Genomic DNA, 25,564 nt, shown 5'->3' on the forward strand with positions numbered 1-25,564 from the left:
TTTTTCTGAACTGAGTGTTTTATGGCGTTTTTAACTGGTTATTTTCATGGCGTTTTCTGAATTGTGTGTTTTTATGGCGTTTTATTTGAACACTCAGTTCATGTGAGTGTGTTTTTTTGACAATATTATCTATTAGTTTAATTTAGCATCAATACCACATGTCAACACCAAAATCGTTATCATCGTTCTCACACTTTACACCGTTTTACCTAAATCATGACCCTATATATATACTAGACAAGAATTAAAGTAAAATAGAAATTAAAAAAAAACATTTAGGAATATCATTTGGGTATATAGCTCAAATAAAAGGGTACATAGTTTCATGTAATTAAACCGAATATTTCCATACCCTTCTTAGGCCACACGGGGTGGCACGTTATTTTATCGTGATAAACTCTATCACGCGTTAGCACACCGCCGTCTCCACTCCCTTAACGCGTTAAACTTATAGGGTAAAGTTCTTGTACAAATAATCTTAACATACTAAACATACAAATTGAAGGAAAACTCAAAAAGACAAGGTGACATTTTTGTAATTATCAATAACTATCAAAGTTACTCTACAAATACCTCTAAAAAAACCTAACCACTCCCCCACCCCCAAAAAAAACCTAAACCCCCCACCCCCCACCCCCCAAAAACCTAAAAAAAACCTACCCCCCCCCCCCCCCAAAAAAAAAAACCTAAAAAAAAAACCTAACCCCCCCCACCCAAGCTAAAATGCTAAAAACTAAACCCCCAAAAAACCTAAAAAAAAAACCTAACCCCCCCCACCCCCAAAAACCTAAAAAAACCTAACCCCCCCTACCCCCCACCCCCAAAAACCTAAAAAAAAACTAAACCCCCCCCCCCCCCCCCCACCCAAGCTAAAATGCTAAAAACTAAACCCCCAAAAAACCTAAAAAATCTAAAAAAATAAAAAAAAAACACACAAATTATTTTATTTTATTTTTTTAACATTTTTTTATTAAAAAATCGCTACTTTTAGTAGCAGCAAAAAAAAAAAAAAATTTTTTTTTTTTGCTAACGAAATGTAGCGATTTTTTAATAAAAAATGTTAAAAAAAAATTGTGTTTTTTTAGGTATTTTTGGTTGTAACTTTGATAGTTGGTGGTTGTAACTTTGATAGTTGGTGGTAATTATAAAAATGCCACCTTGTCTTTTTGGGTTTTCCTTCAATTTGTATGTTTAGTATGTTAAGATTATTTGTATTTGATCTTTTGCCTAAACTTATAACTCGTTAAAAAGTTCACGCGTTGAACTTCAACAAATTTGGTGATGCATGTCCTGTTGCATGTTGACACCTGTTGCATTGATGATGCTCTGGACCCATTGCATGTCCTCTTGACCAACTTCACCAATTGCATTGATGATGCTCTAGACACGTGTTGTTTGTGAGAGTAAATATTTTTAAAATTTGGGAGTGGTAGAATTCCATCACTAGTGATACCACTACCCCTACATTTCTATCATTAGTGATAGAATATTGGTTGTACACATGACATGACTTGATTGGATAGTGGAAGTGATAGAATCTATCACTAGTGAACCAACCCCCCTCCCCTTATACTCGTACCGTACCATACCATCACTTCTTTTTCATTTCCATACTCGCCTCCTACTCAAATGCCTATCCAATACCCAACCCGAATATTTCAGATACTCTAAATCAGATTCAGATCTGTTTTTATTTTTTTATTTATTTTCCACTCTAGCTGAAAACCCTGATAATGTGGTTGCACAATTTATTACACCATTAAATTTCAATTAAATAAAATCATAAATATTAAAAATAAAATCATATATTAAAAATAAAATCAAATACATTGTCCTTTTTTCCTCCAATAGCTGTCAGCCAAATAATATCCCAAACTCGTGGCTGAGACGCAACGCACCTCACCGAACCATCTCGGTAACTGAACCCAATGGCACACAACGTAATATTTTCAAAAACTAGTGGCTCATATCAATTTCCAAACTCTATATATACATCCCCTCATATCCTCCCTAAATCAATATTCCGTTACAGAAAATAACCCTACGAATCAACAAAAAAACCCTGCAATCTTCTTCTTGGATAATCGTCTCCGGCCGATTATACCGTACGTAAGTGTTTATAATCTGTATTTCAGATCTCTTGTTTTTGTTTTTGCTGCATTTGTTTGAGTTTTTTTCTGATTTTTTACGGTTTTTTTTGCAGATCGGATATTGAATTTACGTTCAAGAGTTGTTGAAACAAAATTTTGAATTGTAAGTGTTGATTATTTTGTTTTGTGATCGTAATTGATGGATTTGATATGTGTCTGTGTGAATGTGTGTGTTGATTTACGCATCTAGGGTTTTAATTTTTGTTGTGAATGTGTTTGATTTTTTGGAGTTATTTTGGAATTTGATAAATGAATAGTGTTTTTTTGTTGTAAATGTTTCAGAAAATGTGTTTAATTTATAAATCTGTGACCGATGTTTTATAAGTTTGATGTTGAAGCTGTAATTTCTTTTTCTCTTATGGTTATGACTTACTTGTTGAATATATGGTCATTGTTTAAAGAAAATTTGAGGATTTAAATGGCTCATTGTTTTGACAAACAAGAAAAACTGAATGTTGTAAAACCCTAGGTTTTTTTTTAATTTCTCAAGATTTTTTAGGTTTTTTTTAATTCAATTTGAAGATTTATTTTAAAATGTAAAAGGATTAGCGTTTTTGAAATTTAGGTTTTTCAAAAACGTTATGTGTTCAATTGATACATATAATGTGATTGAAGTTTTTTGGTCTTAATGTTTAGTATAACAGAGTTTTCTAATCTTTTAATACATATACTGTTTCATGCTTTAATACTTTTTTATGAGTCTGAATTAATGATTAAATATCTCTTTATTGTTTAAAGAAAAACTGATGATTTTAATGGATTTTTTTTAACAAACAAGAAAAATTGTTCTGTTTTTCTAATTTTAATGTTCAGATTAACATATTTCAATGGCTGTTGAAGCTCTAATGCCTTTTTCTTTGATAATTATGAATCAATTAGTGTAATTAGTGTATATCTGTTTATTGTTGAAAGAAAATCTGATGATTTAAATGTCTAATCTTTTTGGAAAACAGGAAAAATTGAATGTTCTGATGGAGACCAAAGGTGGGAAGAAGTCTAGCAGTAGTAAATCCTTTTATGAAGCTCCTTTAGGTTACAGCATTGAAGACGTTCGACCAAACGGAGGAATCAAGAAGTTCAGATCGGCTGCTTACTCCAACGTAAGTATTCGATCATTAATCGCCACCAATTTAGCTCTGTAATATCTACTGATCATGTGTTTTCATTGTCTTATTGCAGTGCGTTCGCAAACCATCCTGATATTCCTTCGATTAGTGCCCCTTTCGCGTCTGTTTGACGTCGTTTATTTACCGCTTTTATAATTAGTTTCGTAGTTAATATCGGTTCCCTTTATTCCTCCTTTTCTTCACTCCTCAGCCCATTTACTGTTTCCTCCATTGTTGGTGTTAATTTCTGTTTAAAACCATGTCTGCAATCGGTTTCGAAGGCTACGAAAAGAGGCTCGAAGTTACGTTTTTCGAGCCTAGTATCTTCATTGACCCTGAAGGTCAAGGTCTCCGGGCTTTAACCAAAGCCCAACTGGATGAGATCTTGAACCCTGCTGAATGCACAATTGTCTCTTCGTTGTCGAATGAGCATGTAGACTCTTACGTACTATCCGAGTCTAGTTTGTTTGTGTTCCCTTACAAAATCGTTATCAAAACTTGTGGAACCACTAAACTGCTGCTATCGATACCGGCTATTCTGAAGCTGGCGGAATCGATTTCGCTTACTGTCCGGTCAGTAAGATACACACGCGGTTGCTTTATCTTTCCCAGTGCTCAATCGTACCCTCACCGCAGCTTCACCGAAGAAGTTTCAGTGCTGGATGGTCATTTTGAAAAGCTTGGTTTAGCCAGCAAGGCTTATGTAATGGGCGGGTTCGATAAGCCCCAAAAGTGGTTTGTTTATTCCGCTTCCGCTGGACCTGTTTCGGCTCGCGATGAAGTGTACACACTCGAGATGTGTATGACTAGTTTGGATAGAGAAAAAGCTTCGGTCTTCTTCAAAACGCAAACAAGCTCGGCTGCAACAATGACTAACGAATCCGGTATCCGAATGATACTTCCGAAGTCCGACATTTGTGATTTTGAATTCGACCCATGTGGGTATTCCATGAACGCTATCGAACAAGGTGCGTTTTCGACCATACATGTAACCCCGGAAGACGGGTTCAGCTACGCGAGCTTTGAAGCGGTCGGGTATGATTTCAAAGACTTGAGCCTGGACCAGCTGGTCCGACGGGTGCTGGAGTGTTTTGAACCAGGGGAGTTTTCGGTTGCGATTGGTGCACCGGATGCTTTGGAGACGATTCGTTCGATGGATGTTGAGGGGTATAGTTTGGAGGAAAAGAGTTGTGAAGATCTTGGGTGCGAAGGTTGGATTGTGTACCAGAAGTTTGTGAAGAAGGATGGTAGCTGCTGTGGGTCACCTAGATCTGTTCTGAAATGTGAGAGCTGGAAAGAGGAGAAAGAAGAAAAGGAGTATCAATAGCTGTGTTGAAGAAGGGTTATTTCTGTGTTCTGTTTAGTTGTTTTGTTGAATAAAAGCCATTGTTATGGCTTGTTTGTGTTCTGAATCTTTGTTATTTTGGATTATTGGGGGTTTTTATTAAATCCATTTGTACATTTTGGTGTTATTGTTTTTGGTTTAATCAAAATGTTTGTTTTGTCATTTGTGAATGTTTTCTCTCTCCATCACATGATGTTAAAAATGTTCCAAAAGCAGGTAAACAGTAGACCATCTGTTGTCTCCAGTCACATGAGCTTAATTATGATAAAATAAAACTATAATACATAATTAAAAGATGTAAGTTATTATTAAGAAAGTAAAGCATGAGATAGGATAAAATATTGTATCGATAAATAAATAAAAAAATAACAATATTATACCGTTTACTAGTTAGTTAGTGCATAAGATAGTAAGATAGTGTAGAAAAATGTGGATTATTGATGATTAAATAATTAAAGTGGAATGAACAACGCAGAGGATATGTTGGCCAACAAGTCATAGACTCATAGTGATCTAAGAATATTAGAAAAGTAACAAAATTTTATTCTGTTTGGTAGTACATAAAATAAAGCAGAAAATTGTAGATTATTATTGATGAATAAATAATGAAGGTGGAATGGAATAATGGAGAAGATATATTGGCCAACAAAGCATGAGTGTATCTTGGTATAATCGGTCAAACCAGGTCAAGCCATCAAACGTATGACCCACTTGTGACTTGTACCATAAATCCTTAAAAACAAAAATAATAATGTTAGGTGACATTAGACTTTCGTTGCCGTTGAAGAAAAAAAATATATAAAAATAATAATGTTAGGGTAAGTTTAGAGGATAAGGATTAGAGATTTGGTTGTACCCTATGTGTGTAGCTAGCTGGCATGGATCGTCCCTCATCAAGAAAACAAAAGGAGTTATGATTAAATGAGATGTAGGGGGGATATTCCACGGTCCTCCCAACCGCCGAGGTGATCCCACCTCGCAGACCGCCACCCAGCAAGCCTGAGTCTGGGGGTAAATCCGCTACCGTAGGGGCATTGGGAACGAGCAAGACTCGAACCCGCCACCTCCGGGTTAGAATGCGGGCTGGTGGCCATTGGGCTGACACCCAATGGTTTTAACTAATTTGTATTCATATAAATCCAAGAGTCTAAATCTAAGGAAGAAATGGCGTATTGGTGTGCGTTATGGATTACCATCAACCATGTCCCTAGGGGGGGCGCATATGGCAATAACACGTGTGTGCTATAAGGTTGGTTGTTGAGGTTGGCTATGGAGAGTTGTCGAAGACGTGGAGTGATCAATGTTGGACAAAGCTAGTGTTCTTCAACGTGTAGTATTGACGCAACTTGAAGAAAATTGAGAATCATGATTGCACCAACATTAAAAACCTTCAAGTTTGAATTTCATTTTGTAAATTTATAAAAGTTTTCTTTTAAGTAGAAAACAATAACTATGGAGCAAGTAAAAGACAGAAGTAGGAAAAGCAGGTTGAAGTTTTGGCATTTTTAGGGCCGATTGTCGTGTCGTGAGAGAAGACGTCGAAACCAACTCAGCATCTACTAGGATTTTATTATGAATTAATATCGTTTTTGTACCATTTTTATCATGAAATTTATATATTTTGAAAAGCGCATTTATATAATTTTAACATGTAGAAATGTAAACAAGATAGTCGATGTTTGATATTTCTACTCAATAGTTTCTTTTTTAATCATAATCAAGTGTATCAATTACTTTATATAATAGTTATCGGACAAAATGAAATTCAAACTTGAAGGTTTTTAATGTATTCTTTTAGCTAATATTTTTTTTCTTTCACTTTCTGTATGAGTTTATGAATATTAAATAACTAAATAATATTTTGTCAACCGGACACTCACGGTTTAACTAATTTGTATTCTACTACAGTGGTTCGTCAGTGATCCACACTTGTCGTTAAAAAATAATAAAATAAAAATAAAGAATTAGTTAGATAAACCAATCAAGTAAAGTTGCAAAAAGTAGTTTATCACCATCCGTGTTTAGCTTTATGACTTGTTTATGTGCGATAAAACAAAAGAAAAAAAAATTGTTTGTACAGTTATTGGCAAGATGATAACATTTGTAGAAAATGATTGGGCAGTTCTTTAATTGACATCTTTTAACGTATATATACTTTTCATAACTAAGTTAAACTATTGGGATTCTCGCGCTATGCAATGGATTCTTGATCGTTAGTGGTTCGGCTCATTACAATACCGGTATGATACCAACATTCAATATAGCCAGTGGCGGAGCTTGATCAAAAGTTCCGAGGTGGCGGAAAGTCATGGGACCCAATTTATATATTGTCTAAATATTTAGGCAAAATAATTGGGGGAGCAATCCTATATAGTTTTAAAATTTTCGGACGAAAAATATGAAATTTTACACTTCAGTCTGGTTCATCATGGTACCGATACGATATTGACACTCGATATAGTTTATAATACCAAAAACTACTCAATTGCGAATAAAAACACGTTTAACAAAACACTCACGCGTGAGGGATTGGTGGTCTAGTGAGTGTGAGCTGACATGGCCACTCCCCTCTCACGCTCATAGAGTATAACATTTCTTCTTACTGCATTTTCACTATTTAACTATATTTTTCAATTACTAAAAATTAAAAAAAAACTAAAAATTAAAAAAAAAAAACTTTCTATAAAAATAAGATACTGATTTCATCCACCCAATCGCTCCTCTTGTTGGATCTCATGGTTTCGATTTATCAGTTACGAATGGGATTTACGATTTTGTTTGTTTGATTGATTTTTGTTGGTCTTCTTCATCCCATATGATTTTGACTAAAACAAATTATAACACAAAAAAAAATTGAGGGTATTTTGGTCAATTTTAAACATTAATGGAATGTTTTTAAATTCCATCACAGTGGAGAGATTTCTAAAATCCTATAAAGATGGAAAATATTCCAATTCCAATTCTAAAAGGACCAACCAAACATGATTTTTAATGAAATCAATTCCATTTTGAATTTGATTTCCACCAAGTTATGTCAACCAAACGATTAGAATAGATAGTAGAATCGAATATTTTAAAGGAATATAATATGCTAATATGGAGAAGGGTTGTGGATATTCTTTTAAACAATATAATAGATATTTTATAACAACAAATTTGCTGATGTTCATTATTATTAAGTTAATTAATAATTTAATATAATTGTTAATTGTTAAAAAAAGCTTTTAGAAAAGTCTTTGTGTTGAAGATATTTTTACAGATAAGTTTTAGGAAGTGGAAACCTTACGTATGACAAACCCAATTATTGAAAGGGTTAAAAAACTTTTTTAGTCTTGTTGTAATAAACAATCAACCATGATTATACTAGATTTGTTAATTTAGATATCCTTATCCACCAAATATGTTGGATGAGATCTCCCATAGAGGATCATTTTAAAATTAAAAATGGTCAAACAATGGTGGATTAAGACAATGCTCAACCAAAAAGGAAACAAGATAAAACCAAAACTAATGTTTGGTAAGCAAAGATGTTTTACCCTTTTAGTTGTTATCTGTCTTTTTTATTAAGTTTAATCCCACTTAATTTGCTTTGATTTTAACATTAATAGAGTAATGATCTCAAAGCAAATATAATATTTGAACTATTCACAATTTCACATCTAGTGAATTTATTAGAGTGAAAAGTGAACCAGACAGTTCTCTGTTGATACGCGGCTGAACCATAGAGTGTAGCACGGGTTCTATCATTCCCAACCTTTTGACCAACCTCTTACATATTAGAATTGGGAACCTTCTCTATATTACGATCTCGTTCCCTTTTTTTCTTTCATTTATACAGGAACCGTTGAATTCCTTAGATAGATGTTGATTCTTGTCCCGTAAAAATGTTCTCCTTTTTATCTTTGATTTCTTGTCATTCTATAGGAGGCTCATGTTAGATCCAATCAAAAAATGATTTCATCATTTTTATATCCACAATTCAATAAGGTGGATACATAACCTAAAAATTTGTGTCTCTTCCATTAATTTACCATTGAAATTTCAAATACTTGAACAATTTTTTTAAGTAAAATCAATATCATTCCACATGAAAAAGGGCAATTACAAAGCAATAGTAGGTAGTCGGGCAACAAGTTGCGCCGCCACCCCCTTTTGAATAGAAAATAAAAATTCAATATTCCTAGGTAAATCGTTATGTTCTATAATACTTAACAGTTATTTGAAACTATATATTATATTCTTTAATATATTCATAATTATGAATAATATGAATAGCTAAGAACTCAAATAGTTAATAGCAAAGATTCTAAGAGTTTCGAATTCCTATACATGTCAAATTTTATTTATGTGAGCCTGCTTAGCTCAGAGGTTAGAGCATCGCTATGTAATGCGATGGTCATCGATTTGATTCCGATAGTCGGCTTTTCTCTATTTATTTATTTTAATCCAATCTTAACCTCGGCATTCAGGAGACCAAGAGGAGTGTTTGTCAATCTTATTGTATACACAAACACCTACACTATTGAGAGATGATTTATAGAAAGAATAGAAGAGAGTTGAAAGTTCTGTACCCATTTTATTGAAGCTTAAAGTTTTGTAATTGTGATGAGAGTAATGGTAATGGGCTTGGGTTGGGCCCAAACTATCTATTTTGTTTTGAAAATAGCAACCTTTACAGTAATGGGCTTACCTTTTGCTCCATAACTAAGGAGATTGTATGAGCCGTATGGTCAACTCAGGTATTTCAATTACCGTTTCGGGTATGGAACCGGGTTTTCAAGACAAAGTGATCGAGTTTTTCGAGTTCTGTATTTCTCCCCGGGTTTTGATCGGGTCGAGTATAACTGGTTGGAACCGGTTTCAAATCATAGGGTGTAAAAACTATTAATGCAACAAGTTTCTAGTTTCCAATTCTGTTTGTATTCCTGTGTAATTAACCGATAAATAACCAGCGGGTAGAGTCAGATATGAAACCGGGTTCAAAGGAACATGTACCCAGTATCAAGTAGGGTTTAATACCCGTTTTCCATGGTCATGTGCTACACAACGGATTGTCGGATTTGGTTAGGTCCCAGGCTCGACAACTCCCGAACCTTATTTTACACAAACAAAAACATGCTTGGTAGAATGGAGCCCGATGAGATGGTTCAAGTGGCATTACTCTGCAAACAATCTTAACCGAGTCAAAGACCGAAGGTGTCTAAAGTGGCCCGGATTCTGGAAGGTGACATGTTAGCTAAAAACTGGGAAGCATCTCAACGGGTTGAGTTTACACCTGGTCTAGGCCAACAAGTTCTCATCTTCTGAACGGGTGGGACCACCACTCGATATTTTTTAAGTTGGGAAGCATCTCAACGGGTTGAGTCTACACCTAGGCTAGGTCAGTAAAGGTTCATTGGTTTACAATATGTGAAAAGGTAGGACCACCACAGGTTATTTTTGAAGTTGGGACCGTTGTAACGGCTAATAGTTGGGATTATTAAAATCCATTATTCCGTAATGGAGCTATCAGGGCCCAGTGATACAACACTAACAAAATTATGAGACAAGAAATTTCATAAAAACTAATATGAGAACCAAATTGACAGTTATTATATAAAAATCATGGCAAAAGGTGAAATGAGACGCAAGAACTTTCATATAAATGTAACATGTTTACACCTGATCTTGAACAAATATGATTTCTGCTTCTGCTGATGCGCGCTTTAACCTAAGTAACTCGATCAGCATGTTTACCCGTCCCTCAGTCACGTACACACTCGGGGTGATGCTCATAATTTCAAGAACCGGTGAATTTCCAAGTAAAAACTCTATAAATCCCATCTCGTGTGGAACACCCGACACATCTGTCATCTTCACTATCTTAAGCCGCTTAAACGCGCAGTCACACGGACATTCTTTCTCCCAAAAATCCAAATCGGGCGTTTCTGTTGCCGGTGACGGATTCGATGAACCCTAAATTAAACAATTACAATTGCAAATCATACAGCATACTTAACATTATTGACAAGAGAGTATATGAAAGTGAAACTCACGGAAATTTGAAGTTCTTGAAGATTAGGGGCGTTTAAAATCAAACGAAGAACCACCGTCACTTCTTTCATGTCCTCAAAGCTTACTTGGTATAATTCGATAACCTTTAGCCGTTGATAAGTAATTTGTGTTTTCCCTAGGGTGTTACCTACACTCATATACTACGAAAAGAATAAAAAAGTCAACACGTCAGTCAACAAAATCGGCAACCCATGTTCAAAATAACATAAAGTCTAACCTTTGTAAAGTAAATGTGACCGCTAAGTTTCTCAAGGGACGGTACACCACCAAGAAACTTGTCAAAATTACAACTTGAACTTTGACCAAAATGTTCAGCAATATCGTCGGTCATGTCGGTCATATACATAGCAACAGATATAGCAACTAACATAGGAGTATTCTCGAGACAAATATCTTTAAATTCACCTTCTAATATCAAATACTTAAGGTTCGGGGCACGAATGGTGAGTTCTAAACTATCAAAGTACGACAAAGTTAAGCTTTCAAGAAGCGGGCAACACGAGATAAGATTCTCCACCGCGTCAGGAGCAATAAGAACTTGTTGAAGATTAAGATGCTTCAAATTTAAAAACCCTTTAAACGACAACGGCGGGTCTAACTCACATCTAACAAGCTCCAAACGAACCAATTTTCTACAAGCAAAAAGACACGAAGGCGCTCTAAACCACTCGCCGTCACCTAACTCGAGAATCAATTCTTTAACATCTTTTCTCGATAAAAACAACAACCATTGATCTACATCAGGGGAGCCTTGCAAATAGCCGGTAGATAAACTGAACCTATGAATAGGACCGTCATGAAGAAAAAGAAACCGAGTGATAAAAGTTACAAGATTGACCTCTGCAAGTGCTCTATCATGGTTACACGATACACATTTATCGTCAAATTCAAGCTGTGTAAGGGTAGCCCATTTGTACCGCCATTTGTTAGATAATATACTTGTTCTTACAGCGTCTCGTAAAGGCAACTTTGTGAGTATCGTTTCGATGATACTTTGAGGGAGATCGCTTATATAGTCTTCCCCGGAGGGAAGTTCCGTATGCATTGTAACACTTATCCCCTACAAAACAATGATATACATTTGATCAATGATTCAAATCATATATCAAACCAACTCCTTTCTAATTTCATAATTGACATTGATTTTGGTAAAAGTCAACTTAAAAAGTCAAACTTTAACTCCAGATTAACAAAATCGATCACCGAATTGATTCGGAACATCATAGTACATAAAGAACACAAAATTCATACAATGCCCATATGTAAAAAGGAAATCAAAACATATAAACAATACAGATTCATACAATTCAAGAAAACCCTAACCCTAATGGAGAAATGATCCACAAAATTCAAACAACATAGAAACTACCTTAAAAGGACGATAAATTTAATGAATTTAACAAGAAATCAAACAGGATACGCCACTAATATCGAATTATTTTCCATCCAATTTCAACAATTTGGGGCCTTTAAACGAACCGCAATGATGATGATGATGATGATCAAACTGGTTCAAAAAGGGGGCAGATGATAGCAGAGTTTGAACCGCAATGAAAACGCATTTAGGGGGATTTAATAGAGAAGAAATTTTAATGAGTTTGAGATGAAAGAGAGGAAATTGGTACCTACGATTGAGACTGATGATCCTCCACGGTTCTTAGAGGGAAGTGACGGAGACGGTGGACGAAAGCATCGAAATACCGAACATCAATTGGTGGAACTTTATGAACCTTTCGAATTGGAGTTGGCCCATTTCAAACGGCCCAAAGCCCTCAACTCGACTTAAGTACTCAAGATACAAGGGAACATATAAGAGTTGGTGACAACTTCTGAATGGTTAAAATGCTCAAACAGTAACAGTTCTTAATCGTTAAGTGTTGAACCAGTAAGAGGTCTGAACCATTAAGAGCGTATAATATTTAACTGTTCAGAGGCAAATGTCTTACTAATTCAGATAAGAGGTATTAACCATTTAGACTCAGTATAATACTTAACTATTCAGAGTCAAATGTCTGAATCATTCAGACATCTACTTGCAAAACAAACAGTCTGAACCATTAAGAGTTAAACAAGTAAGAGATCTGAATCATTAAGAGCTAAACAAACAACTCCTAAATTTGTTAAAGGGTGACATAGAGAGTCAAACATATTGAGACTTGAGAGTGGAGGTGGATAAAACTGTTTTTTTTTTCAGAACTGGGTCCGGTTTTTGTCAATAAAGTCAACAACCTGTTCTAGGTAGAGGTGGAACCGGTTTGGATCCTTTTTCTTCGGTCGGGTCTGGAACTGGTATGTACCCACGGTTCAGGTAGGGTAAGAACCAATTCCCGATCAGGTATTCCAGGTCGGTTCCGGGTCTAGGTTTTATGTGCTTTTCTACTTGAGAGTGATGGTATCATTATTAACCAAACCGATTAATGGTAAAAATGGTTTAAACCGATTATGGAAATAGTGGGTTTGAGACTTTGGGATGTCTAAAACCCTAACTATAAAACCAATTAAGTTATTAATTTGAACCGGTTAGCCGGAATAATCATGGTTTTCTTTTAATAGTAGAAAATTTTCAAAAAATACTTGATTAAATACTAAATATATAGAAAAAAATTTTAATATGGTTTTTCTTTTTTAATTTTAGAATTAATAAAGCATAACTTCTTTACCAAAAAAATAGGAAATCGTGAATACATTTTACTTTTTATATATATAACTACGTTATTCCCCGGGTAGATAACCGGGTAGGAAATTTTAAATTACAATCAAAAGCAACAATAATATACAGGTTCAATAGTTATCAACACACCCTTAAATCTTTTTATGAATATGTGTGTTGAGAAATGATATGTTTTTTTATTTTCTAAAAAAAAAAATACATTTAAACATGAACCTTGAAATAAAAGAAACGTTCCGTTACTTATGTAGATATTAAATTACATTAAACTGAAAAATGTAGCTCCCAATCATGAATTTCTCAACTGATTCGTGTACATATAAAAATTATTTTAAGGTTCTTAATACACAATATTTTTCTAAGCAAAATAAAGATACCTTAGATTCGTGTACAACCAAGAAAAACAATGAGAAATTTTGTTTTTTTAGTTTTGGTAATGATAAGCAAAAAATAACAGTAACACAATCAGCTACCTCTAGGTGTTTGTCCAACGTAATGACGTATGTTGTCGTATAGGCCATCACTTGGCAATTGTGATTTGTGGTCAACAAATTGTTAACTTGTTACAATTTTGGGTTTGCAAAAGCCTTTTAATCAATGTATCACATATTTGAGTGACCCAAATTGTACTTAGGCTTTTGCAAACCCAAATTGTTAACTTGTTACAATTTTTGAATGACTGCAAGCTATACTTTGTTTGAACCATGTGTTCACATATTTGAAAGATAAAAATAAGTTATCTTATATAAAAGTGCATTCGGCAATAAAAGAGACTGTAAGTTTCAGTTACATCAAATTACTTAAAATAAGATGATTTAAAAAAATTAATACATTGTTTTGTGAAAAAAAAAATATTAAATCGCTCTAAAAATAGTCTCCCGTGTTCTTCATTTTCATCTCGTGCAAGCCCTAGAAATTCATACGGTACATGATCTTCCATAACAAAAAGTTCCCATCGGAATCGCGCCTCCCATGACGCCAATCATTGGGAAATCCTAGTTTAAAAAAATGAGTTAGTATGCATTAAAAACACTTTGGGTTACTTTTGACTCGCTCAACTCTTTTTAGTTAATTTTTATATTTGTCGTGTTTGATTAGTTTGAGATTAAAATGAACCAAAGTAACTCATAGAAAAGTAAATGGGTCAAAACTACTACCAAACCTTATAGGACTGGTTGGTCAAACTTGAATTGACCCGTTTATAAGCTCTGGATTATGATGTTGCGAAATTGTATAGGGGTGTCCCGTGTCTTCGATCGTGTTTGCAAATTGATTATCGTGTTTCAAATTTTAGAACTTGCCAATGAATGATTAGATTCGAACAATGTTTATATCGATAACAAAAGTCAAACACAAGGTTGACTTTCCGCACGTATATATAAGTTGATGTTTACCTGGTCCTGGAATGGAAATGCTTTCTTTTTACCGTAATGGAACTCCTTAGGATATAGTGAATGATCTCGGGCTCAGGGAATCCACCAGCTTGCAAGATTAAATCGTAAAATATCTTGTTATAAATTTTTCGATTAAAGCTTCAAAAATTATAAAGAAATTTACCTTAGCGCAAGCTCTTGCTAATAATTATTAGTTTTACACTTTTACTAACATTTACGTGACCGAGTTGGGTTACTTGCAAACCTGATTCGGGAATGGGGATGGGTCGGCCCGCTTTCAACCTATGGAAAATCCACTCTTCGACATGGTTGTAGTTCAACGGGCCGTAGATATAAACGGGTCTTATAGAAGTGTAGTTGACACCTTTTGACTCTAGTAAGATCTCGGTCTCGAGATTCCCCTTGTGTCGGCTTTTAGGGTCAACCGCATCAACCTGTAGCATATTCAATTACATCAACTTGGTTATATGGAATAAGATGAGTAAAAGGTTGTTTAAAAAATGTTGAAAAACGGACCTCACGATGTGGTAAAATATCGGATTCAAGGTAAACACCGGCTCTTAAAGCAGTATATGTACATGTAATTTAGTAAAATATTCAAAAAAAATATATAAATGAAATATATTTTTATAACCATGTCGATCAGAATTGTTGTATATTGCATATAGATATAGCTAAACAAAATTTATGAAATAAACTTATCAAGTATATATAACTATAAAATATATGATCATTTCATATAAAAAGATACTTATAGCACATATATATATATATATATACCGATCTTTTTTTATTTTATTGCTGTTTTACTTATGACTAAATCTATATACACATAGATACACAATACATATCAATATATTAGTACATACTAAATGGCAATTCTATTACATAATGATCTTGGAAGTCAATATATTTAAGTTAAATGACTAAATGGCAATTCAATAATAGTAAAGATTAGAGGACCATGTTTGCAAATTAGGAAAGGAAGTTTTAAAAATAGAAAAAAAAAAGAAAAAGAAAACAGTAAAGGAGGACTGGTACCGCAGGACCAGAACCTGAGTTGCCCGGTTCCGAAAGACTAATCAAGGACCTTTAGACCAACTCGCTGCCTTTTTGTTAAGTGATATAACTTCCGACCTTAAACCACTTAACTAAGGGTGGAAGTTTGAAATCATAATTGCCGCTTAAATCCAACAGTATGACAGCATGAGCTTTCCAAAGTCATTTACACGTGTTACCTTAAAATAGCACTTCCTTAGTCGAACTATGAACCTAGACGCTATTCCGATCGAATACCGAACACATTTCCTTTTAATCCGTTTCGGAAACTTTACAAGGTTTCCAAATGATAAGGAGAAATGGTTTGTGCGGTTCTGCACCCTTTTCATCTATACATTTTAGTTTCATATCCTTTTCATCATGAAGCAACCTCATTTTCTCCTCAACCTATGTCATATATAACCGTTTGCAAGTTACTTATAAGACAATGTACCTTAAAAAACGATTAATATATCCCTAAATAAGAACAAAACAACCTTAACAGCATATCACCCCCTCAAAAATCTAACAGCTTTAACTTTCATATACCGGTTCGTACCGATACCGACCTTACAAAAATCTAATCCGAATCGAGGAAATAAGAAGAAAAAAATGAAAGAATCGATATCAATCATATACTTAAAAAAAAACTTTACGTTATATCATAAGAAGGAACCTCACTTATTGTATAAAGATTGGCTTATAGTGGAGATGAGTTTATAAGATAACGTATTAAATATATATAAAATCAAGAGCATGGTAAGTACTTACAGAGCAAAGAGAAATTTTGAGACTTGTTGGTGATGCTTTCTTTAAGGCCTGGATAGTCCATGAGATCCAGTCATCCATGTTTTTATCACCCTCCTCCTGGCAAAAGTGAAACGCTTTTATTTTAAATGACGAGTAAATATTTTAGATTTAAAGTAAATAATACCATATAATACTATCCACTCATTCCTTAAAGATTGGAAAATAAGAAATTTCCAAAAGCTGTGATTTTCAAAGGAAATCTAGAATAACATATTTTTACCAAAGTACAAAACCTATTTTCATGCAAAAAAATGCAGGATACGAGTATATTTTTTGTTCACGGAACTTACAAGTGCAGAGATAATCTCCTCAACAGTTCTCCGAGAGAAACAACTATTAATGGTTTTTAACCTGCAGCATACGGTAGCAAACTTAATTGTAAGCACCTGCTACATATTGGTGGGGTCCCGTGAGTTTTCTTGACGGATTCTCACAGTTACCAAAAAAACTGAAGTCATGAATGGCAGCCACAAAAAAAAAAAAAAAAAAAAAAAAACATATCGGAAATAGTGGCTCTTTTCTTTTAACGTAGGATTTTTGTTTGAGAAGTCATGTAGTATAATATTGTTGATAATTTTTGGATCACCTGTAGTTGCTTTGCATAATGCATCTTCTAATGAGGATAATTTCTGTTCACAGAAAGAATACATACATGTCAATAAAGCATAAATAGCATGTTTAAGCTCAAGAGCTGAATAAAATGACTATTGAGAGCAATAAAACAATTTTGGGATGAATGGAGAAATAAATCTAGAAAATCAAAATAGAATGAACCTCTAACGGGACGAAGTGGGTTGCAAGACCACATGCAAGCATTTCAGCACCATCCAATCTTGCACCCGTAAGACCCACATATTCTCCTGCCGCAATATGAACTATTATATCAAAATAGGGTGCTGCATTCAACTTAAATTGCCCATGAATATTGTAAGCACCCAAAATGTTGCAGATATATGATATTTACCAATTTAAAGTTCTTACATATAAATTATTAATTTTTATTGTATAACGTAAGACTCAATCAAAGGACGATCGAGCTCAAATTACCGAAGAATCCAGGTAGTCTTGATAAGTAATAAGATGCACCTACATCTGGGAATGACCCTAATGCAGTCTCTGGCATTGCAAAAAACTGCAAAAATGATACCATCAAATTTGTTGATCTTGAAAAAGAATGTCTTTTAGAAGATTCACCATCCTTATGAAACAATATACATAAATATATGGCTGATGGCAAGAGGCATACCGTATTATCTGTAACAACTCGAAATCTACCATGTATTGCAATGGCTGCACCACCTCCCATAGCAATCCCTCTAATGAGTGATACCTTCAAATATGATCTCAGGTTACATAGAAGTAGATAGAAGTAGATTATTACTTAATTAGCATATAAAGTACTTACAATATTAATATGATTATTTAAAGATGCCGTTTTCTAATCTAACCTAGGTTGTATTCCTTTGAAGTATCCGAAACATACTTCCACTACAAAACAAAGCTCGATCTTCACATCAATATTTTATAACAAACTAATATAAAACAAAAACCCAACATAATAAACAAATGCAATAACCATCATTAAGTGTAAAAACAAAAAAAATCCAAATGATGCCGTTTCATAACTTTTATCTACTATCAAAATCCACATCTAGTAGACAAAAAAGTAGATATAGCAATTATAACGAACAAAAAAAAACATAGAAGAAGGAAACCCTTGAAATCAATCAGTAACCGTTTTCCCCTAAATATCAACATAATAAAGACATCACAGTCTCTCTTTTTAAACTGATGAAACTGATGTGTCACCTTCTGTTGAATTTCCACATGCCTGATCCGTTGCGACCCTTAATGAGAAAAGGAATAAAAATGATATTGTAATAAATAAATAAAAATTGATTTACCTGTTGGTAAGCTTTTATTCAGGTAGGAATTGGTAGTATTTTACCTTATGGTGGCATACACTTGAATGTAACCAATGTGAGAATAAAACTTCATTCAAGCATTTTATCGAGCAACTTGTGTGCAACCTAATAACATCAGATTCAACAAATAAAATGCATACTCCATGTGCCTAAATGCAATAAACCAACCACAGATTACCGAATTCACACAATGAAAGATTACCTAAATAGATGTTGCAAGCGCTTGGTGACAAATTTAAGGTTTTGAATAATCAAAAACACTAATATTCATATGAAGCCACCTTTTTCCAGCAAAATAAGTGGGTTTTGCAGATTAATCATCGTGCACACCAGTTCAGATCATATATACACAAACAATCAAAAACAGATTGTTAAAAAGATAAATAGGTGAAAAAACTTTGGTGCTCGTAAGAACATGAAAAACTATGAACTGACCTTTTTACTGAACCTAAACCTATAACAATGGCTATCAACAATATCAATATATATCCAAAATCTGAGCTCGAAGATTTGTTGCAATTTCAATTCATCGATTCACATAATTTTGCTTCACAGATTCACGAATCTTTATCAGACAGAAACTTTGCTTAATCGATTACAAATGAATTTAGCATATGAATGCTGATTGAAAGAAAACTCAACACATAATTAGATGACAACACGGATCCACTGAAAAGTATGAGCTATACAAACCAAAGAAAATAATAGTAAGAAAACCTTGAATTAACCGAGAATGATGGTTGATTAATTGTCTAAATCTTACCTTTACATGGAGGAGTAGCAGAGAGATCGAAGACAAAGAAGAAGAAACCCTAATTGTGGTGGAGCGGCATTGAAAAGAAATATAAAGGATCCATTATTAGTCATGCTTGACCCATATTCCGACCCGGATTATTTTGGATCCCGTGTCAAAGAAAAGTGGACGGGATTTTCCTGCCAAAAAGCAAAATTTAGTGGCCTGATAGCTTGACACATCAGCAAAATTTAACACATTTATTATATATAATAGATAATAGATAATAGATAATAGATAATAGATTAACTAATTGCATTTGTACTCCTCGTATTTGTTTAGCTTTCAGTCACCAGCCACCAGCTACAGCTATCAGCTTCCAACCATCAGCCACTTTTACCAAGCATACCCTTAGTTTATATTAGGAATTTTAAAACAAAAGTATTGATTTATACTTACCACACTTGTAACAAAGCATAACTTCTTTACCCAACAAAAATAGGAAATCGTGAAAACATTTTACTTTATATATATATATGTGTGTGTGTGGAGGGTTCAAATGAGAAGAAATTCTTTGTAAGAAGAAAAAAGAAGAAATTTCAACCAATAGAAATGCTTCATTAGACTTCATTTAATATTTGTACTTAATGTAACTATAAGAGTATATTAGTAAACTTGCATACATCATTAATTGGTAGTTTCATCTTTAATAATTAACTATATTAAATTTGTAACTTATTTTTAAGATATATATTTTTAACAAAAAATAAAAATAAAATTTCATTTATAGTGTAGGATAAATACGAGGCGTGTAGGATAAATTACGAGTTGTGTAGGATAAATTTCAATGTGTGTAAGATAAATTTCGAAATGTGTAGGATAACTTTTGATGTGTGTAGGCAAAAATATTTAGTGTGGAGGATTATAGTCTTAATGACTAATTAATTAGTCAAACATAATAATAAATGAGATGAGAAAAAAACTATTTAATGTTTTACAATTATACCCTTTTATTCTTTTTCTTCTCAATAAAATTTTCTTCTCAAATGAACCTTCCCCATATATATATATATATATATATATATATATATATATATATATATATATATAGGGCATGGATTTATAGAAAACTTATTTGTACTAAGAAAACCTAGTAAACCTCATCCTCACCATCCATTATCTTTGATCAATGGCTCCTATTTTTGTTGTCTTTTATATTTAAATTAAATATCTTTAAAGTACAAAAAGTGGATCTAAGGGTATTATTGGAATAACAAAAAGATCTCTTTTTCTTCCTGACACATACACACCCACTTTTTTCTAGAAAAACCCATCATTACTTTTCATTTCATTAATATCATTCTCTCTCTACATTCACCATCAAACCATCATCATCATCCATTCTCTCATCCTCTCTCTTTCTTCATGTTTCAATCACCAAGAACACACACACAAGTGTGTGTGTGTGTGAAGCAAGCCTGAATCGTTATTATTAAAGAAAGAGAAACACCAAAACCATACACACAAGTGTGTGAGAGAAAGAGAAACAAGATTCTCCTTCGTGTTTATGAAGAACACACACACAAGTGTGTGAGAGAGAAGCAGGCCTGAATCATTCGGTTGCATGTGTTTCTAGAGAGAGAAAGTTATTAGAACACCAAGACCAAGAACACACACAAGTGTGTGACAGAGAAGCAGGCCAGAAATCATTTGGTTCATGGATTTTTAGAGAGAGAAAGTTGTTAGAACACCAAGAACACACACACAAGTGTGTGTGAGAGAAGAAGGTCAGAAATCGTTTGGTTACATGGGTTTTTAGAGAGAGAAGGTTGTTAGAACACCAAGAACACACACACGTATGACATGGACTGGTTCCATGTCTTAATGTTATTTGTTTGGTAAAAGTTGAATGATTTTGTGTGTGTATTGGTAAAATAGATTTGATAGTTTGTAGGGTTTTTTTTGTTTTAAAGGGATTAATTTTTTTAGAATTGTGATAATGAATGTTATTGTTGATATATATTCGTTACCTTTGAATAGTTCATAATCTAATCGTTGATGATCTCGTTTATTTTACAAATAAAAAGTTGTGTTTGGTTTGGTTGCTTGTTTGAGGCTTTTGATCTGAATATTAACTGTTTTTTGTGGGTTTGGTTGTTTGTTTGGGGCTTTTGATCTGAATAGTAACTGTTTTTATGTGTTATACTAGGGGGTAACACATGTATAGCTATGTTAACATGTCACATATAGTTGTTACATGTGTTACAACAAAAAGTTTACATATGTATAACACGTAACACATGTTATACATGTGTTAACACTATAGTGTTACACAAGTTACAAATATGTGCTACATATGTGTAAGCCCCTATATGTAGCTTGTTTGGGGTTTTTTTATCGTATATGTTATAACATGTGTTACCTTTAGAAACTTCATAATGTATTCGGAATATGTGTAACATTCAGCGTATCCATGTGTTTATTTTGCTACATCATATTACGCAAGTTATTGGGTAACTGTTTGTGTGTGTTATACTAGGGGGTAACACATGTATAGCCATGTTACACATGTCACATATGGTTGTTACATGTGTTACAACAAAAATTTTACACATGTGTAACACGTAACACATGTTATACATGTGTTACCACTCTAATGTAACACAAGTTCCAAACATGTGGTACATATGTGTAGCCCCCTTTGGGTCCATGTATAACTCGTAACACATGTTACATAAATGTTGTTATGTTTGCGTTGATAAATTTAACTATACAAGATTAACAATGATGTAATTGTCCATGTATAACTCGTAACACATGTTACATAAATTTTGTTCCTTTAATATATATAATCTATTTGTCCCTTTATTTTGTTACACCAGTGTAACACCTCGAATTTTTGTGTCCAATGATGTGTTAACACGTGTCATTTATTTACACGTGGCATCTATAATAAATAAAGGACTAATTTTGACAAACCTTGAAAGTATGTAAATTCGAGGGTTATAAATGTCAACAAGGGTAAATATACTGTATAGTATCCCTAAATAATGCTTAAACCTTCAATCGAATAAATTACAGATCGTACAAAAATAAAACGCGGAAGAAAGTGAGAGATTACAAACTACAGGGGTTAACTGTGTCAACATGTTTAATAATACCTCTGAGTGACCCTTTAACGTTCCAAAGACTTTGTAACGGTATTATACCCTCACTAAAATAATATATATGAATTTCGCGAAGTTTCGATATGAAACGAGAAAGTTACGATCGAATTCGTAGAAGAAGGGTTAAAAGCGTCAACAGTGAAAGTTAAGGCTTTCCAATATAATTAATAAATAAACCGGGGACTTAATAATGCGGGTAATTAACACGAGGCCCCTATCGGTAAATAACCGAGGGCCAAACCGCAAAGTTACCCCTTCAAAACCGAAAGGTCAGGCGAATCATTACGAAAGATTTCGATATTAATGGCCAGATTCTGTAATCATTACAAAAAGATTTAAAAATCCTGAATTCTTAACCTTAGGCGACCCGTGTAAGGTTTAAACATAAGTTGAGGCGGGCCGCGAGCCTCCTCTATTTCGCGTCTGATATTTGATCTTTAGGCGACCCGCATTAAAAAGCATGGGAACTCCCATGCGGGCCGCGTAAAGTGCCCAGATGCAGAATTGTAGTAACTACTTGGCTTTTGGACCATTTGAACGATCAAACCTTAATCAAAGAGGCATGGGCACCCTACAATTGACCCATATCACTCAGGGGACATCTACCCATCATCATGATCAGTAGTAGCATGTTGTGTAATGATTTTAGGCCTTGATCTTGGCTATAAATAGCACCATTGTGCTCATAACATTCACAACATCAAAACTCACTTCTCTGATCATTCTAAGTGCTCCCAAGAATTCTCTTCTGCTCTATAAACAAGAACACACTTCTGTAAGTCGTTCACAATCAATTTGGTCTTGCATTTCCATAGTTATAGCTCATAAACGCAACCGTCGTAACTAACGGTTGTCATTGCAATATCTTGCAAATGGTTCAGTCTTATGACGAATCAAAAATGGTTATGAGTTGGTATTTATGTGGGTATTAAACCTCTAAAATGGTTCCCCCTGATCACCACTCTAACTATGTCAATTATCGAGTCAAACGTGCGGTTAAAAAGTCAACAGAAAGCTATTTTAGCGATTTAAGCATAATCTGTAATGTATATGTTATGGAACCTGTTTTGACAATCATAAAACATGATAATAAGTATATAAACCTGTTTGCGCTCGTTTGAATCGATCATTTACTATATAGAACCGGTTCGGAGCCGAATATCGCAAAAGTTTGACTTTTGCTTTGACTTCAGTTCTGACCCGTTTTAGTGAGGTATAAATATACCTTAGGACTCTCTTAGGACCAGGTCACATGTGGGTATAAACCTCTGTGGTCGGTTCATGAGTTATCCGAGTCCTTTACGTATTTTCGTCATTCGCCTAAAAGTTGACCGTAACGGCCTTTTAAAATTAAAACGAGTATTTCGGACACGTGAACGGACCAGAACCTTGCTTGTTAAATTATAAGCATGTCCTTAAAGTTTCACGTCAATCCGAGGCCTAGAATGAGAGTTATGCTAAAAGGCGCACTTTTAAGAAAGTTTTGTAATTAACGGCGCAATTAGCATAACGCCCATCTAACCCAAGTTTTCGTCACCAAAACCTTTACCCACTGTGGTAAAATAATATTTTGGGAATTTTAAAGATTTTTAATAATTTTTACCTTGCTCATAACCTGCGGTTATGGCTACGGTTCGGTAAATACCGAATATGCCCTTTTTGGCCAAAACGGGAGTTCTACAAGGTCTTTTGACCCGATTCCAGTTGCTACTGGTTTTAAATAATAAATAAAGTATTTTAAGCTTTATAAGCTGTTCGGGAAACTCAGATTTCCTGTAGAACTCGAAAAGCCCTTTTAAAGTCTTTAAAATGACCGAAAAGCCCCTACGGGGCATAATATTAACTTAAACTCGTTACGGGCACTACGGAAGGTATCCTACTGATACCAAAATACTTTTAAGGCATATTGACTTAGGAAATAAACGTACGACTCATATGGTTAACCGTTTCGCCTATTTGCGCACACGGTACGGCTCATGGAACTAGTTTTCGTGCAATAGCCGATACGGGTCAAATTATATTATTTGAACCCCAAAATCCCGAGTATGAACAATAAACCCATATAAAACAAGTCACTGAACTTGTTGGGTCCAAATCATACTCCATTCTCGGTTTTCGCCTCTTCGTGTGAATTAACCATATCTATATATCGGAATCAACCGGTTTAAGCTACGGCTAATACAAGGACCGTTAGGATTCTAAGAGGTTAATTAAAACCTTCGTTCCAGATTAGGAGCCCCAGTAAAAGCTATCGGTGACTTGATCTAAATTAAGGATTAATACTTGCAAAGGTAAATACTTTAACTTATTTCCCCTATATGGGCTTGGGTTACGGTATATTAATACCGCTTGATTGAGCATTATATACTTCCATCGCTTAGGTGGTTAATTGATTAAATATGATCGGCTCATTTAAACAGTTTTGTTGCTTATAAGCCTTTGGGGGGTTTAATGACCGTTGTCCCGGATATCCTCGGCATCATTTTACGAAATGGCCACGACCATCGACATCCCGGTGTAGGCGTACACCCGGTATAAAGTGTCGACATTAAAACTAAAAGACGTAGCCGTTGGTTTTCATACTACGGTTTTACGCAAACGTGGTGTGTCTATAAATCTTTAACCCGGCACGACCCGGGCTACTGAACGCATAAAAGAACATGTAAAACGTTCACAAGATCATTATGAATTTTCCCAAGTTATAAAAGAGTTTGTGCCTTGTGCATTCAAATCAATTTTAATAAACATTTTCAAATGTGTCAGTTGAATGTATTTACCAGTGTAAACTGACGTATTTTCCCCAAAAAGATTAAGTGCAGGTACCTAAACGTAATTGGCTGGTATTAGCTCCCTAGCGTCGGGAAAAGCCTCGCAAGCTTGATTGCAGTATCTAATGGAACAATACCTTACTTTTATTTTCGATCCACTGTGGATATTCAACTCTGTAATACATTGATATTATGATCAGAGGTTGAAATATATTTATCTTATGCTTCCGCTGTGCATTATATAATTGTGTGGTTTGACTATATTGTTGCCAACATCGTCACGGTAATCCCCCACCGGGCCCACCGGTGAGACACGTGGAAATCGGGGTGTGACACATAGCAGTTAGACTTCTTTGTTGGATCCTTGGGTTGGAAGTTTTCATCCAGAGGATTCACGTCTTGGTTC

The 25,564-nt window shown here is 34.4% G+C and overlaps 3 protein-coding genes across 8 annotated transcripts; 1 reads left to right on the forward strand and 2 right to left on the reverse strand.

Annotated features, from left to right (window-relative positions):
* The first annotated feature begins 1,965 nt into the window (after positions 1–1,965).
* LOC110894551 (S-adenosylmethionine decarboxylase proenzyme) lies at positions 1,966–4,763 on the forward strand. Of its 2 annotated transcripts, none has more exons than XM_022141772.2 (4): positions 1,966–2,109; positions 2,204–2,253; positions 3,104–3,250; positions 3,330–4,763. In XM_022141772.2, the coding sequence occupies exon 4, from the start codon at positions 3,516–3,518 to the stop codon at positions 4,581–4,583; it is 1,068 nt and encodes a 355-aa protein (XP_021997464.1). In that variant the 5' UTR covers positions 1,966–2,109; positions 2,204–2,253; positions 3,104–3,250; positions 3,330–3,515; the 3' UTR covers positions 4,584–4,763. The 2 variants fall into 2 exon arrangements, with proteins under 2 accessions (XP_021997464.1, XP_021997465.1); XM_022141773.2 differs by having other exon boundaries at positions 1,985–2,105.
* Positions 4,764–10,154: 5,391 nt separating this feature from the next.
* LOC110894550 (F-box/FBD/LRR-repeat protein At1g13570) lies at positions 10,155–12,398 on the reverse strand. Of its 4 annotated transcripts, none has more exons than XM_022141767.2 (4): positions 12,281–12,398; positions 10,873–11,715; positions 10,637–10,795; positions 10,155–10,556 (listed from the first exon to the last, which is right to left on the reverse strand). In XM_022141767.2, exons 2-4 carry the CDS (start codon positions 11,698–11,700, stop codon positions 10,257–10,259), a joined length of 1,287 nt encoding a protein of 428 aa, XP_021997459.1. In that variant the 5' UTR covers positions 11,701–11,715; positions 12,281–12,398; the 3' UTR covers positions 10,155–10,256. The 4 variants fall into 4 exon arrangements, with proteins under 4 accessions (XP_021997459.1, XP_021997461.1, XP_021997463.1 ...); XM_022141769.2 differs by having other exon boundaries at positions 12,285–12,354; XM_022141771.2 differs by having other exon boundaries at positions 12,135–12,300.
* A 2,570-nt stretch (positions 12,399–14,968) lies between these two features.
* On the reverse strand, positions 14,969–18,919 carry LOC110892672 (3-hydroxyisobutyryl-CoA hydrolase 1). 2 transcript variants are annotated; one of them, XM_035980885.1, is made up of 11 exons: positions 18,693–18,919; positions 18,514–18,595; positions 17,971–18,412; positions 17,812–17,895; positions 17,613–17,697; positions 17,340–17,425; positions 17,067–17,194; positions 16,856–16,916; positions 16,527–16,622; positions 15,234–15,295; positions 14,969–15,151 (listed from the first exon to the last, which is right to left on the reverse strand). In XM_035980885.1, exons 4-10 carry the CDS (start codon positions 17,869–17,871, stop codon positions 15,278–15,280), a joined length of 534 nt encoding a protein of 177 aa, XP_035836778.1. In that variant the 5' UTR covers positions 17,872–17,895; positions 17,971–18,412; positions 18,514–18,595; positions 18,693–18,919; the 3' UTR covers positions 14,969–15,151; positions 15,234–15,277. The 2 variants fall into 2 exon arrangements, 1 of the variants encoding a protein (XP_035836778.1); XR_004874708.1 differs by lacking the exons at positions 14,969–15,151; positions 15,234–15,295 and having other exon boundaries at positions 16,545–16,622; positions 17,152–17,194.
* Between the last annotated feature and the right edge of the window lie 6,645 nt (positions 18,920–25,564).

This window comes from Helianthus annuus, chromosome 12, assembly GCF_002127325.2.
Source record: "Helianthus annuus cultivar XRQ/B chromosome 12, HanXRQr2.0-SUNRISE, whole genome shotgun sequence".
In the NCBI taxonomy this organism is placed as follows: domain Eukaryota; kingdom Viridiplantae; phylum Streptophyta; class Magnoliopsida; order Asterales; family Asteraceae; genus Helianthus; species Helianthus annuus.

Excerpts from the sequence above, each read along its gene's own strand:
- LOC110892672 (XM_035980885.1), bottom strand. The coding sequence starts at position 17,871 with ATGGGAGGTGGTGCAGCCATTGCAATACATGGTAGATTTCGAGTTGTT. Across the intron at positions 17,698-17,811 it reads GAGTTGTTACAGATAATACG|TTTTTTGCAATGCCAGAGAC; the intron begins GTATGCCTCTTG and ends TCATTTTTGCAG. Across the intron at positions 16,623-16,855 it reads AGGAGATTATCTCTGCACTT|GAGGAGGGTGATAAAAACAT; the intron begins GTAAGTTCCGTG and ends CACTTTTGCCAG.
- LOC110894550 (XM_022141767.2), bottom strand. The coding sequence starts at position 11,700 with ATGCATACGGAACTTCCCTCCGGGGAAGACTATATAAGCGATCTCCCT. Across the intron at positions 10,796-10,872 it reads GTCACATTTACTTTACAAAG|TATATGAGTGTAGGTAACAC; the intron begins GTTAGACTTTAT and ends TTCTTTTCGTAG. Across the intron at positions 10,557-10,636 it reads TTCAAGAACTTCAAATTTCC|GGTTCATCGAATCCGTCACC; the intron begins GTGAGTTTCACT and ends TGTTTAATTTAG.
- LOC110894551 (XM_022141772.2), top strand. The coding sequence starts at position 3,516 with ATGTCTGCAATCGGTTTCGAAGGCTACGAAAAGAGGCTCGAAGTTACG.